This window comes from Castor canadensis, chromosome 5 (genome assembly GCF_047511655.1).
Source record: "Castor canadensis chromosome 5, mCasCan1.hap1v2, whole genome shotgun sequence".
NCBI classification, from domain to species: Eukaryota; Metazoa; Chordata; class Mammalia; order Rodentia; family Castoridae; genus Castor; species Castor canadensis.
The window spans coordinates 165053535-165072211 of NC_133390.1; the positions used below are offsets into that span (position 1 = coordinate 165053535).

At 39.9% G+C, this 18677-nt stretch overlaps 1 protein-coding gene across 11 annotated transcripts in view; it reads right to left on the reverse strand.

The window, feature by feature from the left end:
- The window catches only part of Ptprt (protein tyrosine phosphatase receptor type T), a 1025960-nt gene that overhangs the window by 118210 nt on the left and 889073 nt on the right, over positions 1–18677 (reverse strand). For 7 of the 11 annotated variants that reach the window (XM_074074791.1, XM_074074788.1, XM_074074793.1 and 4 more), the window contains one exon: positions 7225–7373. In XM_074074791.1, the coding sequence (XP_073930892.1) occupies positions 7225–7373 (149 nt within the window). Of the gene's footprint in view, positions 1–7224; positions 7381–18677 lie in introns of all 11 variants that reach the window. The other 4 variants (XM_074074786.1, XM_074074782.1, XM_074074787.1 and 1 more) reach the window with 1 other exon arrangement.

The following is an 18677-nucleotide window of genomic DNA, read 5'->3' on the forward strand; positions in this document are numbered from 1 at the left end:
TTTAAGTTTTGGCTATGTCTATTATAACTCTTATATATCCCTTTTTGAGTCTAATATTTTTCTCTGAAACTTACCATTAGTGTTTGTGGTAGACAAAGTGTCCACTTTTTCAAGGCTACCTATATTTCTATTTTACACTTTCAAAGAGTAAACAAATTCCATTAAACTCTGGATTGCCAGGAGTTTAATAAGTGTGTCCTTTATCTGTCAGCCAAGTGGCTGATTGCAAAATATTCAATAATCCCTGTAAAATATTCAAGAAAACTGGAGGTGGCAAGCTTGTAACATTCAATTCTTCTCCTAGATTCAATTTAATCCTGGAGCAACCAGAAAATATAATTGTTCCTGCAAACAGAATTTTTGCACTTTTTCGCATCCCTCTGCACCATGAGCTCCTGGTTTCAGTATGTGACTCATCATCAATTCTCCTTGTAAATTTCCACTCCTTCCACCCTGACTCTGAGATTGTCCATTGTTCAGGAAAAAGGAGATTACAATTCCACAGGTGGCTGAGAGGGAACCCCTGCGAGGGATGCTCATTTCTATTGACAGGCTTTAACAGTCTTCAGGTCCAGTGCCCCTAATGTCCTCCTGGGGCATCTCCCTAGGAAGGGGAATAAGAGCCTTTCTCTCCCACAGTGTCTGTAATTCTATTATTATCAGAGACAACTTAGCACATGAAGACAAGGGCTTTGGAGTCTGACAGTCCTTAGTTTTACTTTGTGACACTGATTTTCAACTTGGCCTTGCATTTGTATCATCTAGCAGGCTAGTTAAAAGCAATTCCTGGAACCTAACCTCAGAATGTTGAGGTCACTAGGTGTGAGGTGGGGCTTGAGAATTTGCTTCCAACTAGTTCCCAGGTGATGTGGAAGATGCTAATTTGAAAACCAAACTCAGAGAACCACTGCTTTGAGAAAATGACCCCATGTCTATAGACTTAAATTTCCTTATCTATAAATGGAGAACAATAATACCTATCTTATAGGCAATACAGAGGAGTGTTCTTGGTTTTAGACTTGGAGATGTCAGACAAACCTAGGTCTGAGGTCCAGCTCTGCCATTAAAAGCTATAAAGTCTTAGACAAGTTTCTTATTCTTTTAAGCCTCATTTTCTCACCTTTAAATCATCAGATATAATTGATAACATTTATTTAATCCTCCCAACATGCCAATGAGATAAAGATGAACAGAAAAACATACAGTATGGAAATGGGCATATTATTAATACTCTTAATAATAACTAGTACAATAAATATTAATACTTATTACTGTTTGAAACTCCAAACTGGGAGGATCAAATGGTATCATTAGCCAACACGCTCAGAAATAAAACATATGTCAGTAGGCTTGGGACTAGCAGGAAGAAACAGTATAGATGAGACATAAAGTCTTTTCCTTGGACCCCAACAACCATCTTTACTTGGGCTGAATAAGGCAGCCCTGGTCGGAAGCCAGACAGGAATGTGATAGACATCTGGACGTTAATTAAAACATGAGCAGTGTATTCTGAATCCAGGTTGGGAATCTAGAATGAGGGTAATAGCAGCTGACTGGGATTTTCTTTCCTTTCCTTTCAATTTCTTTCCTTTTCTCTCTTCTGTTCTTTCCTTTTTTTATGATATAGGCTTTCACTATATTTCCCAGCCTGACCTCAAACTCATGACTATCTTGCCTGAGTGCTAGGATTATTTGTGTGTTCCACCATGCAGGCCCAACTGGGATTTTGAGCAGGTTGAAAAACAGCAGTATATTCTGAGGAAGGCTGATGACCGATGTGGTAGATCCTTTGCTTGAGGGAAAGTCCTGGGCACATGTGTGGCCACAGCCAAACAGTCAAATAGCTGGGGTAGGGGTGGGTGCCACAGGAAGAGGAAGACTGAATCTATTACCCTATATGACACCAAAGAGAAGAAAAAGGCCAGCACATGATTTCTGACTAATGTATACTTGTGTATAAAAGTAGAAACAAACAAACTGCAGCTATAGGCAACAGATTTCAGTTTAATAGAAGACAGATTCACTATGAGAAGAGTTGGAACCAGATGTGAGCTTGGAACCAGTAGATCTTAGTGTGAATTCTAGATCATTCATTAATTCATTCATTCAAATAATTAATGAGTATCTAATGGGCCAGAGTCTTGGACAATGGTCAAGAGTATGTATTGATCAGCAACCATGGAGAGCCCAGGAAGCCATGCTTAGGATTTTAGACTTTACCTCAACAATGATGTCATTTACAGTATCAGCCTAATAATTCCTATCTTGTTGTACTGTTTTGAAGGTTAGAGATAAGATGTGAATAGAACCTAGTAAAATGGTGAACCCTGAGAAGGTCCCCAACTAAGGGACCTTCTAACAATTCTTACCATCACACATCATCAGGTCAATAGTTTCTGCAGACAAAGTCAAGACTCATTCCTTCAGCTGGGAGGATTAAGGAACCTCCCCAAGAAATTTCCTACAAACCCAGCCAACCCCCATTATATTTTGAACACCCTGATATGCCTTGCCTATATAAATTGCTTTAGCTATATAACATGATCACCAAATAATCAGGTTACATTTTGCTGGTGCTTCCTTCTGCTTGCTCCATCTCTGCTGAGGCATCCTGTGAGGGTATCAAGCTTGGCCATTCCCTGACTTTCCCCCAAAAGAAATCCTTTATGAGATCTATGTGCTGAAGGATAGGGAGAGGCCTTGTGCTTCAGGGCCTATTTTCCTCCCCAACAACAAATATTTCTTAAGATTATAGGGTATATGTTGGTCACAGAGTCAGGTTAGGGGTCCTGTGGCTCTTTGGGCTACTGCACAAAGTAGTACAATGAAGATGCTCTTTGTTGCCCCCCTCCCTGTTTCTCTGCAGATTTGTAAGCTCTCTGCAAATAGCAGTCATTCATCTCTTTCTGTATCTACCCAGGAATTAGTTTAGCTTAAGAACGATGAGGATGGGACCACTGGCCTATCGTCCCACTTTCTTAAGAGGCTTTTAGCGGGATAATTCTCATAGAATGTGCCTATAAAAGCATCCTCTGGGCAGTTTCTTCCTGCAACAGGAGTTTGGGTGATTAGAAGAAATGGAAACAAGCACTGGTCTCCCTGCCAGCAGGGCAATTTTGCCTTGAGATCTTTTCTACTTTACCCAGTCTCACAGTGGAGAGACTGCTAAAGTTTAGAAGAAAAGCAAGTGTGCTTGACTTTAAAAGGAGAATATCTGTTTTAGGATTTAGGCCTCGTTATCTCTTCTTTATATAACTTTAGAAGATGTTTTAATATCTGAGACCATCGGTTAACTCAACCATAAAATTGGTTTGGTAATAAACATATGGACTTGTACAGGGTCACAGTGAGGATGGACTGAGATGCTCATCACAGAGCTCAGCCCCTCGTGAGAACCACATTGGCTCCATGGCAGTGTCTAATGCAGTATGAGAAGGATAAATAGCCAAGATCCCGTGTCATAGAGATTCAACAGAAATTTGTTTTGAAGCATGTTTGTTCGGACTGCAAATGAACAAGGAGAACATGGAGTATGAATACAGGAGATAAAGAAAACTTAAGCCTGATACCTAAGACAAGCACCAGAAGAAAGACTCAGAAAAATGATCCCGGTGAGCAAGAGATCACAGGAAAAATTCAAGTACACAGGGCAGTAAGATCAAAATCAGATTACTTAATAAAAGCTAGCATTTCTTTAAATGAAAAACAATGCACATTGTTTGTCCTTGAAATGTGACATGCACTCCTTTTTTGAGAATGCCAAACCCCTCCACAGCAACAGCCCATGTCTGACAAAGCCCTGCCACTCTTGAGTCCCGGAGGTCACTGTTCCTATACAGTATTGGAAGTTTGATTCCAATATTGACTGAATAGATGCTGCTGAACATAGCAGTCACTTGGAATAGAAAACCCCAGAAGATAAACCTACACAGGAAGAGAGAGAATTTGAATTAAGCAAGGGCCCACCTGTTCAATAATGAAATAATTGCTCAAAGCATGTGCTGTAATCTTTTCTGATGTAATTGTTCATGTGCCCCCTCCTCCAATGGGGCATCAACATTTGCACATAATCTCAGAGCCTCTTTAAGACACTGATTTAGAAGCTAGACAGTCACTTCCCTAATGTCACAAAAATAGATTCAATTTTACATACATCAGGGTGATTTCAGTAGCAATTTCTACATCTCCAGTGTAAGCATTACTTACATTTTTTTCCCCTCAACTCTCATCCCAGTGGTTCCACAGGGCATTTTAAAAGGTACATGATATAATTTAGGGCATTCACAAAATCCCCAGAGTGTGTTTTTAGTTGCAGCCTGAAGACACCAGATGCATAGAGAGTCCTAAGATATTCAGTGATTCAAACAAATGCAAAATTTCCTAATAATTCAGTATAATAAGTCAACTGAATTTTTTTCCTTTTAAAAAGCAATTTCATTAACATGAGTGCATGCACACACATAAATATGTGTGTGTGTGTGTGTGTGTGTCTGTCTGTCTGTCTGTGTGTACATGTGGGTATAAATATACATATAACACATACATACACAGTCATTTGGAAAGATTGTCCACGGCCCTTAAAACATCTAATTAGATTCCACTAGATAGTCTCCCTTTCTGGCTAATGAATCTCTCTCAGGCAGGAGCATTTTCATCTTAAGGATCTAAGTTTTGGTTTATGGTGATAATGGTGATGTTTCTTTTTGAAACTCAGAAATTAGACTTAGCCTGGTTGTTTTCATGTGTGATCAGACAGCATGACGCCAAATACCTACAATGTTAGGGTCACAATGATTGTCATGGAGTTTTGACTATAATCTTTTTGCATTCTGTGTTTTCCCAGAGCACTTTTATAAAAGGAAAAAAAAAAGTGTGCACAAGAGGCTGGCCTATACAGGAAGGGCTTGGCATGCATAGGTTCCTCTTGGCAAGTATTTTTAATCAGATAGACTTGCAAACGAACTTCTCTGCCCTTAGGTCAAAAGCAGGAGAACCAGAGACAACTTAGTGTAGACAGAGACTCAGCAAGCTCAGCCTGGTCCTTTCTTCAAGGACAAGCCATTTTCTTCCTAGCCCCTTCTCTGACGCTCCTGGTCTATGTCAACATCCTCTTTCCAAGTCCCTAGGCAATGTATGAATCTCAGTGATCCACCTGGATTAAGAACAGAAAAAGGATTGACTGGCTAGGCAGACCACAGATTTTCTCTGATCTTCAAGAGAAACAAAAGTTAAATATTTGCTCATAAATTTTGACTTTCTCTTTAAAAGCCATTACCCATCCTTAAGAAGTGCTCAAACAGCCTCATCAATAATAGGCCAAGAGATATCATGTGATACAACACAAAAGGGAGTAAACAACATCACTTATGTAGTATTTTTGCCAAAGTGTTTAGTATGGATGTAATCATGATAGAAAAGTCAGACAAATCTGGATATGGACTATTCTATGGGACAACTGTCCAGACTTTGAAAAAAATCTCAGAATCCTGAAAAGAAAAAAATAAAAGTTACTTTTCTATGGTTTGGGGACATTGAGGGAATCGACTGTGGGCTGGTATAACTAAACATCATTTAATCATGCTTACATTTCTTGGGTAAGATAATAATTTTATTGTGGTTGTGTCAAAGGATTGTCCTAGTTCTTAGGAAATGAAAACTGAATTCTCTGCAAGTGGAATGTCATGACATCTGCAACTTAACTTCTTATGCTTCAAAAAATTAGAGTGAGGAGAGAGAGAGAGAGAGAGAGAGAGAGAGAGAACTTGTGCACACAGAAGTGCCAATGTTGCAAAATGTTAACAATTGGTTAACATAGGTAAAGGATATATGAGTATCCATTTTGCTCTTCTCTCAACTTTTTTTGTAGGTTTAACTATATCTCTCTTTCCAAAGACAGCATGTCAACCTGAAAATAGCTATTGCCTCACTCAAAGTTCTGTATTCTTAACCAGGATACCTGTAAGAACCATCAGAATGAGTTTACAAAATCCACAGTGCTCAGTTCCTATTCCATCTCTTCTTCCAAAGGAGATTTTGATTCAGTAGATAAGGGTGCTACATAGATGTGAGCATTTTGAAAACCGTCCCGTGGGTTCTGCACTGCACTTGAGCTTAGAAATCACAGGACTCAGTTACTCTCAGACTCTGGATCCAACAGAATGAGTTGTGTGGCTCTCAGAAGTTGAGATAAACACAATTTTTGGATACCTTAGCTCTAAAATGGGAACAATACTCTATCTCATAGGACTATGGTGGAAATGAAATGAGAGACAGTATCTGCATTGTAGAGGTGGAAAATGTTTATTTCATTTCTTTCTTCCTCTTCTCAAAGACCCACATCATTTCAAATGGATCATAACTAAAGTAGCTCTTACAAAATGTAATTTTTTCCACTTGCAATTTACATGGTGTAGGGATAAAATATGTCATAATTATATCCTCTTTGAGTTCTTACATTCCCCATTTTGGATCAGAGACTGGGGAATCTACCTATTAAATCCAGGAAAGAACTGGCTTACAACATGTTTCAAAGACAGAAACAAAAGCCAGCTCTCCTGATCCTGATTACCAAACCATCTGTATAACTTATCAGTCTTGGAGTTCTCCTTTGGATAAGAGCTAACCATGGAATCTTAACCACTTCTATTAGCTTGGGATCTTTTATTAACTGCATAAGGAATGAGGTAGTCTTGGCCAAATGTCACTTCGCCAAAGCTCGGGAGGCATGACTTCTAATATGTAACCCATTAGCCATGGGACTTTGGAGAGGTTGTTTTCTGAGCCTCAGTTTCTTAAGCACTCAGAATAGAGATAGTAATAATCCATGACTCACCTACCTTACCTGATAAATGTGAAACAGTTTTGAAAATTTTAAGTCATTCAATTTAGTGTGGCATATTCTCTTTCCTTAAGGACATAGTCCTCCTCCTCCTCCTCCTTCTTTTTAACTCTTATTATTTTTAACCTGTCTATTTAAGTCCACAAATAGTTAGGATGACTTGCTCCCATTTCCTTTGGCTTTATGTAAATTCTTAAATACTCCTTTTCACCTCAGGATGGGCTGCCCCAAGGCTATGCCAGAAAGAACCTTCACCCCTGGCCATCCCAGGGAAAGCATCCTGACCCTATGTCTTACAGCACCTGATTACTATGAGGGGTGCACAGTAGAAGTTCAAGGGCCAAGTTGAACCACAGATATCCCTCCCCTTAGTTGGCTCAACTTACTGAATCCATTAATGTCCTGAGAACTAGAGGAGAAGCCTTCATCATTGCGGCTGGTGCTGAGCTTGGTGGTGGGTTTTTCAGCAGAGGCCACAGGCCCCATCTCCCTCTGGGCTCCACTCTGTGTCTCCTTCTGCTTCTTGGCAAGCTTCCTTTGGGACATGTGCAAGGGAAAAATCACAGTTAGATGGTACTAGTTACATTAAAATATTGGGAAGATATATTGCTTTCCTTCCTTATTTCTCATTCTCAACCCCCACAGTTGGTTCAGTCTTCAGAAACAGTCAAAGTGGCCCCTCCAGTTGTCAAGATGGAGTAAAAGGAAGTCCTCCGGAAACTATTAATGGTTTCCTTTTACTAGGTAATATGATTCATGCTGCCTCACCCCCCAAAATGACCATATTCTATACTTGACTTTAAAATGGGAAATCAATGAGAATTTATGATGCTTTCCCCACTCTCCTTTCGGAGGGAAGAAGAGGTCAGACTGATTTTTCTGTTCTCATGCTTCTCAATGGGTTGAAAAATAGAGTCTGGTCCTTCTCAGAGTCCAAATTTAAGTAAGGACCCAGCAAAAAATGGGAGATTGATTTAGGCACTAGTGGTTGGTGGTGAGTGAGCCCAAAGGGAGAAAAGCCAAAGTTGCACTTATACATAGCTTTTCTAAAAGAAACACCAGAGCCTCAGAATCAGATGGGAATTTCTAATAATTCCATTGTAGTGCAGTCATTCTCAAATTTCGGTGTAAACCTGAAGCACCTGGAGAGCAGAATATGAATACTGAGTCTCAAGTTCATGGTAGTAAGACAGGGCCTGGACCAAGTTCCCTCTAATATGTGCCAGCTACATGACTCAGGGAAAGTTACTCAATCTCTTTATATCCCCAGTTCTTCTTCTGTATACTGTGGCAAATAGCAGGACCAATATCATAACATTGTGAGGATTAAATGGGATAGTGCAAACAATACACAGAGCATGGTGCTTGGCACATGGTGGACATTCAACATATGGAAGTTCCTATTTGTTATTATATTATTGTCAGCTGATCCAACCACATTCCAATGTCTCAATTTCTTCTCCAACAGCCCCACTGTGGAATTATATCTGATAATTACATTGAGTGATGAAGACTTTGATTTCTCACCAGAGAATGAAAAGGTTAAGGAATTCTCTTTTTATGGATTTGAAATGTACTTCACTTAAATTTTAACTGAGAGGTCTTAGGTATTAGATATAAAAAATATGAATATGACTAATCCTTCTTGCACACAACAGTTTTTTAAATGTTTCTAAAGACCCAATATGGTCCCTCTGGATTTTCCCGACATATATTCATCTAAATATTGTCATGTTACTGTCACATGAAAAGCTATAAGCTAAACATAAATGCTTATAGCTTTATAAGTATTTGGACAAGACCTTTGTCCATTCTTTACAGTACCTGGCTTCAAATTATCCCTGTCAAATTCAATGCAACATAGGAAATAATTTTTGTAAGTTGAGCCCACCTGATCATGAAATAGGCCTTTTAATAGGCAATGATCTCCCTGCCAGAGAAGGTAGTAAAGGAAAGGATAAACCTAGATGTAGAAATACTTTAGAGGAGTTCATCTAGGACCAACTTCATTTTAAAAGTATCCTCAGAACTTAGGTCTCTTAATGTAGGCATAGACTGTACAGAATGACAGATGGCAAACTCAAATGAGAATAATTGTAGGAGGGTTTATTTGCAAAAGGACTATTGACAAAGGTGAGAAAGGTATGAAGACCCTAAGTTACAATACAGAGACAGGAGAGCTGTTTGCCACTTATGGGTTCAGAAAGACAAGTAGAGAAAGCAGCGACCAGAACCCAAAAGAGGAGAGTTGTGAAGAGGACGTTACCTGGGTGAAAGCCATGGCTTTCTCTTGAGGAGTCAAGCCAGTCTTATATGAGCTCACAGGAAAGAAACCAGAGACAAAAGTGCCCTGACTCTACCCTTCCCTGATGCTCTGACCATGTATAGCAGCTCTCAGCTGAACCCAATTAAAAGCCAGAGGTGGCAGAGGACCTCTCTGATGGGGTCCTTAAAGAACATAATCTAGAAGCAGAAAATAGGAAAGGGAGAAAGTGAATCTGGATCCAGGAGTCCAGACCAAGAGGAGAAAAATGTTCACATCCCTTATTTTGGCCATAATTTGAAGACAAATGCAACCTAGAATGGAAATCTTCACTTATTTATTTTTAAAAATTAGCCTGGGGAAAGAAAGGCACTCAGGAATGGGAGCTCATCTTTTTGGTTATAATGCTTTGGCCACAAGTATACTGTTCTACTAGTGAAACTATTCCAGGTAGACAGAAGCACAACATGAAATGAAACATTGGATCAGCCAGGCCCTTTCTCACCATCTGCAGGCAATCAACAGGCAGGGAGAACACCAACGAAAGAAAAATGAGTAATTCTGCTGCTGATGACATTTCAAAATTTTATTCTTCATTTATTATCAAAAAGGAATGTGTTTAAAAATGTATATATGACCTTCTTAATCATAAATTTGAAAAGATATACAGCAGATTCTTTGCCTCTATCGGAGTTCTGCTCACATTGCCCAGCAGGAAATAAAAGGAAATCCGATAAGAGAATTAACTTTAAAACTACAAATGAGTACGTATCAGAGGCTTTGATATTTCCTTGGGGGCAGAACTCCAAACCAATCTCATTCTATTCAGGGTAAAATAATATGGAGAGGATTGTCTTAGACACAAATCATTGGTTTCCAAAGGAATAATAATAACAAAAAGGTCTTGCTGCTTCTATGAAAAATGGCACTTTATAGAAATGTTTGAGAAGTTCTGAATGCCTGTATTAAAAAATGAAAAATTGAGCCAATCTGAAACATATAGATATTTACAAACTAGAAAGGTAAATTGTAAAAATCAGATATATGACATCAGTATTAGTCAGCTTCGCATTATTATAATGAAATATCAGAGACAATTAACTTATCAAGAGAAAAGGTTTAGTTTAGCTCATGGTTCTGGAGGTTCCAGTCAAAGATTTGCTGGTCCTATTGCTTTGGGCCTTTAGCAAGAAAGGCATAATGGGGGATGTAAATGACAGAGAAAACTGCTCAATTCATGAACCAGGAAACAAAGTGGTTGGATGGGCCAAGGTCTTAAAATCGCCTTTGAGGGCATCCTTCCAATGACCTAAGGATCTCTCTCTAGGGCTCCACCTCTTAAAGGTCCATGGCACGTTCCAATTCTGCCATCCTGGGGACTAAGTCTTTAACATACGGACTTTTGGGGGTCACTCATCAAAATTATAGCAATATCCTCTGTATTTAGGCCACTGATGACACTTAATGCATGCTACGATGAAGATAATCTCGGGCAGGTATTTTGATAGTAGGTAAGCACAGCTACAACTTGGAAATGGACAAGGTTCAAAAGGAAATAAAACATGAAATTACAGTTTGCAGAGCTATCTTTAATCTTTCAGAATTCAAAATTTAAGTATTAAAAATGCTCCCAGTAACACAGGAAAACTGATATTAATTTCCTTTACCAAAGAGTTTATTTTTACCACCACCCATCCCATGGTCCAGGCTTCAATTTAGCCTTACCTTCCACACACAGACTTGCCATCAGGAAACATCAACTATCTCCTCCCATCCCTCTGCCTGCAACACAACACTCAATGTTCTTTTTTCCTTAATGCATTCCCATTCTCCACTGGCTACCTGCTCTTCATCCTTTAAGGCTCAATGTCATTTAAATGTCAGATCTCTAATGTTTCCAGCAGCTCCTCTAACAGAATTGTAATTTTCTCCTCTTGACTGACTCACCCATTGAACAAATATTTATTGAGCACATACAGGTATCAGTATCTATTGGATGCAAGATGGTCTTGACCTTGACACTCACGGAGCCCACAGACTAATGGCAGAAACAGGCATTAAACAGATTAAGTGCAGAAATATAAAAATCACAAAGATGATGAGTGCTAAAAAGAGATGTTTGGTGCTTTCAGAGCTAATACCTGGTTTGAACCCTGGCAGGGAGATATGGGGACGTTTAGATGTCATGTCAGCTAAACACTCATCCACTCTTGTCACAGTGACTCAACTCTCTCACCCAATAAGGCAAGAACCTCTTGGGAGAAAAGCTTTTGACTCCTTGCACCTACTGCTGCTCCTTGTTGAGTGTTTGGTGCATAGCCAGTGCTCAATAAATTTGTTGCACAAATGTGTATTTAAAAGGCTACAATTTGAAGTGTAGGAAAAGATTTCCATCCTGCCCTCAACACAAATTATAATTAATTTAAAAGTAGATACGTGAAAGGAAAAAGAAGGAAAATTCATAAAATCAGTTTGTACCCTGTAATATTTGTACCTAGGAATATTTTTGGCTAACAACTCAGCATTTCCTTCTTGGAATGTTTGCAGAATTAATGAAATATTCACAGAAGTGAGAGATTTCCTACCCTCGTCCCTGAGCCAACAGAATATTCATAGTTCCAGAATGTTAGGGAAAAAATCATAGTCACATGACTCATGGGAGGGTTGTATAATTAATTAATTCAGGGACTCTTCGGAGCCTTCAAGACGCAAGTACTTATGAGTTTTTGAACTTGGAATTTTTTTCTGTATTTGTTCACAGATACTTGACAACTGGGTCACACAATTTCACCAGCAGGGGGTACCAAAAGCTGGTAAAAAGAGACCACTCATAAGCCTATTTATTCCACTGCAGGGACATTTTCCAAGCTGAAGAATGTTTTGAGACATAGCAATTCAAAGTTTGCTGCTTCTGACGGGTGGGGACGATGTGATGTGGCTGCAGCTCTTGGCATCCTTCCTCTAACGGATTGCTCGGAGGTCTCGTCAACCTTTGCTCATTAGCTGAGTGAGGGGCCGGAGGCAGAGGATGTGCCCCTGATAGGACCCAAGTCCCATAATTTATTTTCAGCAGCACTCTTTACAAGAGATGCTGGCAGGTAGAATGGCTCAAAAGGTGCTGAACTCGTGCCACCAGAGGAGGTATGTCTGAAACACCCACGGATATCCCTCATGGAGAGGGAATGCTAAGGAATGTTCTCTTCACACAACTGGATTTGTGTGGCTCCAGGAAGTAGAATTAGGACCAAGGTGGCTTGATGCAAGGAAGACATTTCTAACTAAGTAGAACTACTTAGGTTCCTTTTGAAAGTACCTAATCCCTAAGTGTCCCTTTCCATTTTTTTCTTTTCTTTTCTCTCTTCACTTTTCTTTTCTTTTCCTTCTCTTTTCTCTTGTCACTTCTCTTTTCTCTCCTCTTCTCTTTTCACTTCTGTTAACCTTTTAAGGCCCAACTAAAAAGTTTTCTACTTCACTTTTTCTCCAAAGTTAGATTTTTTTCCTCCTTGCTCATTAATTTGTTAAACAAACAGTTAATGTGCGCCTACCTTGTACCAAGGCATTACTTTATACCCTGATGTGAAAAGTCAGGGATGAATCCTGCCCTGCTTGGGCTTCTGGAAGTACTGACTTTCCCATTATGGGAAGACTTCAAGCAAAGCCTGGGAAACTACTAGGAAAAGAAGCACCCAAGGATTCCAGCATCCAGATTCTTCAAAACTCTAAAATCTGTTCTGGGATGGGAACAGGAGGCCCAGCTGATTGGTGGGAATCCTGTGGGTTCCTTCCTAAGGTTATGCCTGGATGTGAATGGTCATGCCCACTCTTCTGGGGTGACATTGATCAGACATCTTTTCCTTCCCAAAGGGCCTTTTCTCTGGCTCACCCTCCACTGGCATCTCTGGACAGATGTTCCTGGGAAATCACAAAGACTTGAACCTGGAACCAGAGGTATTTTACCCCATAGAAAATAGTCAAAGAACACAAAGCTATAGCCTGACTCATATTAAAAGCAGGCACTGTATGCTTGACAGCCAGGACCCTCTCTGCTGACATGACTGGATCTCTACAGTTATACAACATAACAGGTACAAGGAAGGAAACCATACCAGTCTCTCATTTTATAAAGGAAGAAACCAAGGCCTGGATAAGGAGGCACTTAGCCAAGGCACGGAGCACATGGGTGGAAGTCACAGGACCAATCTCTGCTTTTTGTCTACCAGCTCAGGGCACCTATTATAAAACTCTTCCACTTCTCTTCTAAGGATGGGGTTGAAAGTGAACATTCAACCCATGGTACGCTCAACTTCAGTCTCTTACAAATGCAGCAAAATCTCCTTAATCAAAACCCCACTAATTCAGAATTATTAGGCTACCTTACATTCAAGTCAATGGTGTGAATGAGGCCATGGATGTGTACAGGATTTATAGGATAAAAAAACACTTTCCATTATATCAGGATTCAGGATGGCATAGCAGTTAACTCACTGGCTTTAGTGCCAGACAGCCTGGCATCAAAACTTGGATCCCTGTCAGACTAGCTGTTTGAGCTCTTGCCAGTTACTCCTCCTTGTTGGTGTCAGTTTCCTCCTGTTTGGAGAGCACAGGTTACAGTAGAACTTCTGCTCAAAGTGATTGTAAGCATTAAATGATATGATGTTAGCAAAGCACTTTGTCCAAGGTATATACACAGTAAGCACTCAATAAATGTCCCTGGTATGATAACCTTTTAAACAAGACCTAGCTATTTAATTTAAATGACCTCATTATTAAATATGAGCCCTTTAATGTAGGTGCCCTGAAGAATATTTTTTCTAAAATATCCCTTGATATTTTTCCAAAATATCCCTTCACAACTTTGGCTGAAAAGAATAATTGGGTTTGGGGTTTAAAAGTAATGTCATACTCAATCAAAGACCCACAACATATCAACTCTTGTCACAAATCTTTGTTACCTGGCTACCTTCTCCTCAGACAAACATACATATATGAACATGCACGCACCTGCAGAAAACCCACATTCATGCCCACCGAGCAACCTGCCTGCTAATTGCCTCTGTTGGGTGTCCATTATGGTATATAGTTGTAGGTCTTTCCTCCCCATTTCCATCTCTCTAGTTTGGGGCTTCTCTGTGCATCCCCCAGAATGGCAAACTTTTGTAGGTAGCAATGGCAGCAGTAGAACTCATCCCAATTTGAACGGCCAAGAGAATTTGGCCACCACCTGTCACCTCCATCATTTTTCTGTCTTGTCTGTGCCTTTGTCTATCTGTCTCTGATTCTCTCTTCTGTCTGTGCCTGCCTTTCCCTCTTTCTTGCCTGATGGGCTTTCTTGCAGATATTATATGTTTGGCAAGGGATCCAGCACAGCAGAGGGCCAAAGACAGACATAAGACCTTCTTTCTTCTGTGTACATGGCCACACTGTCTCTGGGACCCTGAAGTAGAATCTACTGGGAACAGCATGAACTTCCAACCAGACTGTCTTGGTTCAAACCTTGGTTCCATTGTTTATTCACTGTGTACTCTTAGACAATTATTCAACCACTCTACAACTCTGTTTCCTCATCTATCACACAAGGTTTAATCACAGGGAATTCTCTTAATGTTTCAAGCTGGATGCTGACCTATAAATATTAAAGCATTTATGCCAGGATCTATCACCTACTAAATAATCTTTATGTAAGTGTTTGCTAAACAGTAGGCAATGAAAGGGGAATAAATATTTCATAGAAAATGAGAACAGAATCTATGGTTCACTGGGAGTTGCCCTGAATACTTTCAGGCCACTGAGCTCCTAAGCCCTGGCCTCTGTTCTTAGTGCTGTGGAAATACATTGACTTTGGCCCTGAACAGACTTGGTTGTAACCAGCTGTGTAATCATGATTAAGTCTCCATTTCTATGAGACTCAGTTTCCTTCTGTAGAATAAAATTGGATATACCCTGGTCTCCAGAGTTAACATGACTATTAAATACAACAAATGGTAACTCCCTAGTATGGACTCCCTTTGGAGTCATGGTATCTCCTTTTGGCATAATGGTAATTCCCTTTGGCTTAAGGCATGTAAAGACAATCAACAAATACTAGCTCTTCTCCCTCCCTTTCTTTCACTCCAACAATCTGTATGACTTTCCCTTGTCTTAATTTTTACTTGAATGTTCTGTCTGATATGATCCATGAGAGAAACACTCCAGAGAACCAGGGTAACTTTTTTTCTCTTCACCTCCCAACCCCTTGCTCCAGCCAAACCAGATAAATGGGCAGATGTTCCTCTCCCAGTGGTGCTTGGACTCTTGGTTTCAGGCATTACAAGTTATAGAATCTTTGATTATCTGGGCTGGAAAGGTCTTTAGAGTGCACCATGACATTGCAACACCCCCAACCAGTAAATACCTAGCCCTTTTCTGCCCAACTCCAGTGGTATGAGCTCACTACTTCAGACAGCCTCTTCCAGGAGTGCAGCTTTCTATATGGGGATTACATAATACTTATTGGTTCATATTTGTGTTTGGTCTTGCATGTAGCTCATCACTTAGAACAGCATTGTAAATAATTTAAATGTTTATTGAATGAATGAATGGCACTTTTAATCCTTTTATTGCTGCTCTGCATCGTATTTGAGCTTGCCCATGACCCAGCTCCAACACTACTCTATACAAAGTGCCTACACTTAAACAGATCCTCCTGGCCATTATACAGGCTGTTTTACTTCTGCAGTTGAATGGCATGGATTCTTCAACTAGTGCAGGCATCAAATCACCTATAACTTATTGAAATGATGATTATTGAAATGATGTCCTGGGGTAGGTGTGTGTGGGTGTGGAGCTTTACCTCTACCACTAGTACAGGCATATGTAAATGTACACATATGTAAATGTAATAGTTTAACATTTCAGAGATATTGCCACGTGATTGGTGCCTTGAAAATAACTTTAATCTTTACAACATCACAAGGTGATAATTGTTTCTTTTGTTTTATGGATGAGAAATCTGAGGCCCAGGAGGGTTAATTCTAAGTTCATAAAACAGGTAAAGGGAACAGGTGGGTTTTGAGCCTGGTTCTTCAGTCTGCAGAGCCTGCTTTCTCCCTCACCCTCTTCTGGTGTTTCTCTTTAATAGCAAACAATCAGTTAGAGCCCCATAAATGTCTAACAATAGGGAATTGGCTCAGTAAATTACAGAGCATCCCCTGAATGGAATATTATGCAGCTATTAAAATGATAGAATGCCATTAAAAATGAAAATTAAGTAACAACATGCAAAAATGCTAACAGGATTATATTAAGTTAAAAATACTAGAAAATAAAACTGTGTCTACATTGCAATCATACCTATGAGGAAGCATATCTATGTGTGGATGGCTGAAATGTTGAATTAAAGACATTAAGCATAATTTTCCTTTCTCTTTCAATATCCATTATTGTGATCCTTATTCTAAGTAGCAGCAGGATTAATGATGAAATTCAATGTGCTAGGTTTGTCATAAATGCATGCAAATTAGTGGAATCCAAGCCTGTTATAGCCTTTTAGGTGTGGCAAGGTGTTGATGATATGCCTTATAACTCCCCAAATAGCACTGTTTCTTGTATATTTCTGAGCTCAGGGCCCTCTCCTTGCACTGACCAGCTTCCCAAGCACTGTGAGCTGGAAGCACAGAAAAAAAAAAAAAAACAGCTCTAAAGGCTTTAGTGGGGATCACTGAGGGAGCAAGGGCCATTAGGAACACGTGGTCTTAGAGTAGCAGACGTGTCTGTCTGTCAAAGGTACTGGGCAGTGTACTGGTCTCATGCATTATGCATCAAGAGTGGCCTGGCACCCTAGCCTGGCCGTGCGGGAAAAGTCTTGCAAAAGGAACATCTGATGAACTGATTGGAATGTCAAAATGTCATTAAGGATAAATTAATGGATGTGTTACTTTGGCTGTAAGAGGCAGTGCCAGCAAGACATCAGGCAGCCAGCGGGCTGTTCTCCAGCCCAAGACAGACAGCGTTTGCAATGGAGATTCATGGTCTTTATACGTTGTGAGGTGCTTTGCAGGGGGAAGAATAAACAGAAATGCTCCAGTACTTAAGCGCTGTAAAATCACAAGCATGAGATAAATTAATTAGTGTACACTAGGAAGGCGGCTGGTCTATCTGCACTCCTGGGGAAAGCTAGAATGGATGGCACTGGGTTAGAGATGACGGGTCCCAACACCAGCCTCTAAAGAAAGCAATTGAATTTAATGTGCAATCATAAACTGCAGCTGATGGAGAGATATGTCTGGTCTGCATTTGTTTTTTCAGAAATACTGTTTCCATCTACTGTTTCTAAGCTCTTTGTGTCTGTGGATCAAGTGTCTTAGGAAACTGGGGAGACCTGGAAACTGGTCCTGCTACTAATGCCATGTAAGGTGGATTATAGTATCCAATACAGCAGCTATTCTTGGGGTCCCCTGTGCTGCCCTAGACAGGGGGTGGCCTATTCTCCTGTAATGGGAGGCTCACTACCTCACAGTGAGCCTGTTGCATAGTTAGATTAACATTGCCACAAGGTTCTTCAGGTTTTCCTAGCAACTTCTTCCTTGTAAACAGTAACAAAAGCAACAAGGAGAATAGCTAATGCTTACTGAACACTTTTTTGTATGTCAGGCTCTATGCTCTGGCTAAGTTGCAAACTTATTTTGTATTATTTCTGCTTTACAGTATAGGAAAATGAAGATCAGAGACAGTGAGAGATGTGCTCAAGAGCACATAGCACATGGCAGAGCCAGGATCTAAACCCAGGTCTGCTGACGTCATGAATTCACATCTTACCCATCACTCATGTCTAAGTGCTATTGCTACCTCTCATTGGATGGAGCCTGGCTTGTGGAGCAACCCAGAACACAAGTCTCCACAGATGTAACTCATGTTGAACACATATTGGGCACTTTTGCTAAGCACCTGGTTTAGGTGAGACTAACATATCTTTCATGTGAGGTAAGTAAGATATTTTCCCCCGTTAGGACTTATTTTTATAAGTATTTTTTTCAAAATACAAAAATCAGGTTTGGTTTGTATCTATATATTAACAATGAACAATAAGAATATGAGTTTTTATTAATCAGTGCCTTTTACAATGGCACAAAAGGAAGGAACATTCAGATATAAACCCATCAAAACATACAAAAGACCTATACAGCAAAAACTACAAAAAGAGTGAATACAAAAATTAAGGAAGCCTGGAGTGGTGGTACACACCTATAATTACAGCACTTGGGAGGAGGAGGCAGGAGGATTGAGAATTCTAGGCCAGCTTGGAATACATAGTGAGACCCTGTCTCAAAAAATGAAACAAAAGAAAATCAAGGAAGACCCATCTAAATGAAGAGACATATTGTGTTCTTAGGTTAGAAGACTGATATTCCTAAGTCAATTCTTACCAAATAGATGAGCAGATTCAGTGCAAACCCTCTCAAAAGTCAGCAGAATTTCTTGCAACAAGCTGAAATGCCATTGTTTAAAAAAAAGGAGCGGAGAGGGAACAAAAGCTTCAAATGCCCAGAAAATGTCACCTGGAACTTATTATCATGTTAAATACCTTAATCATCCAGCTAA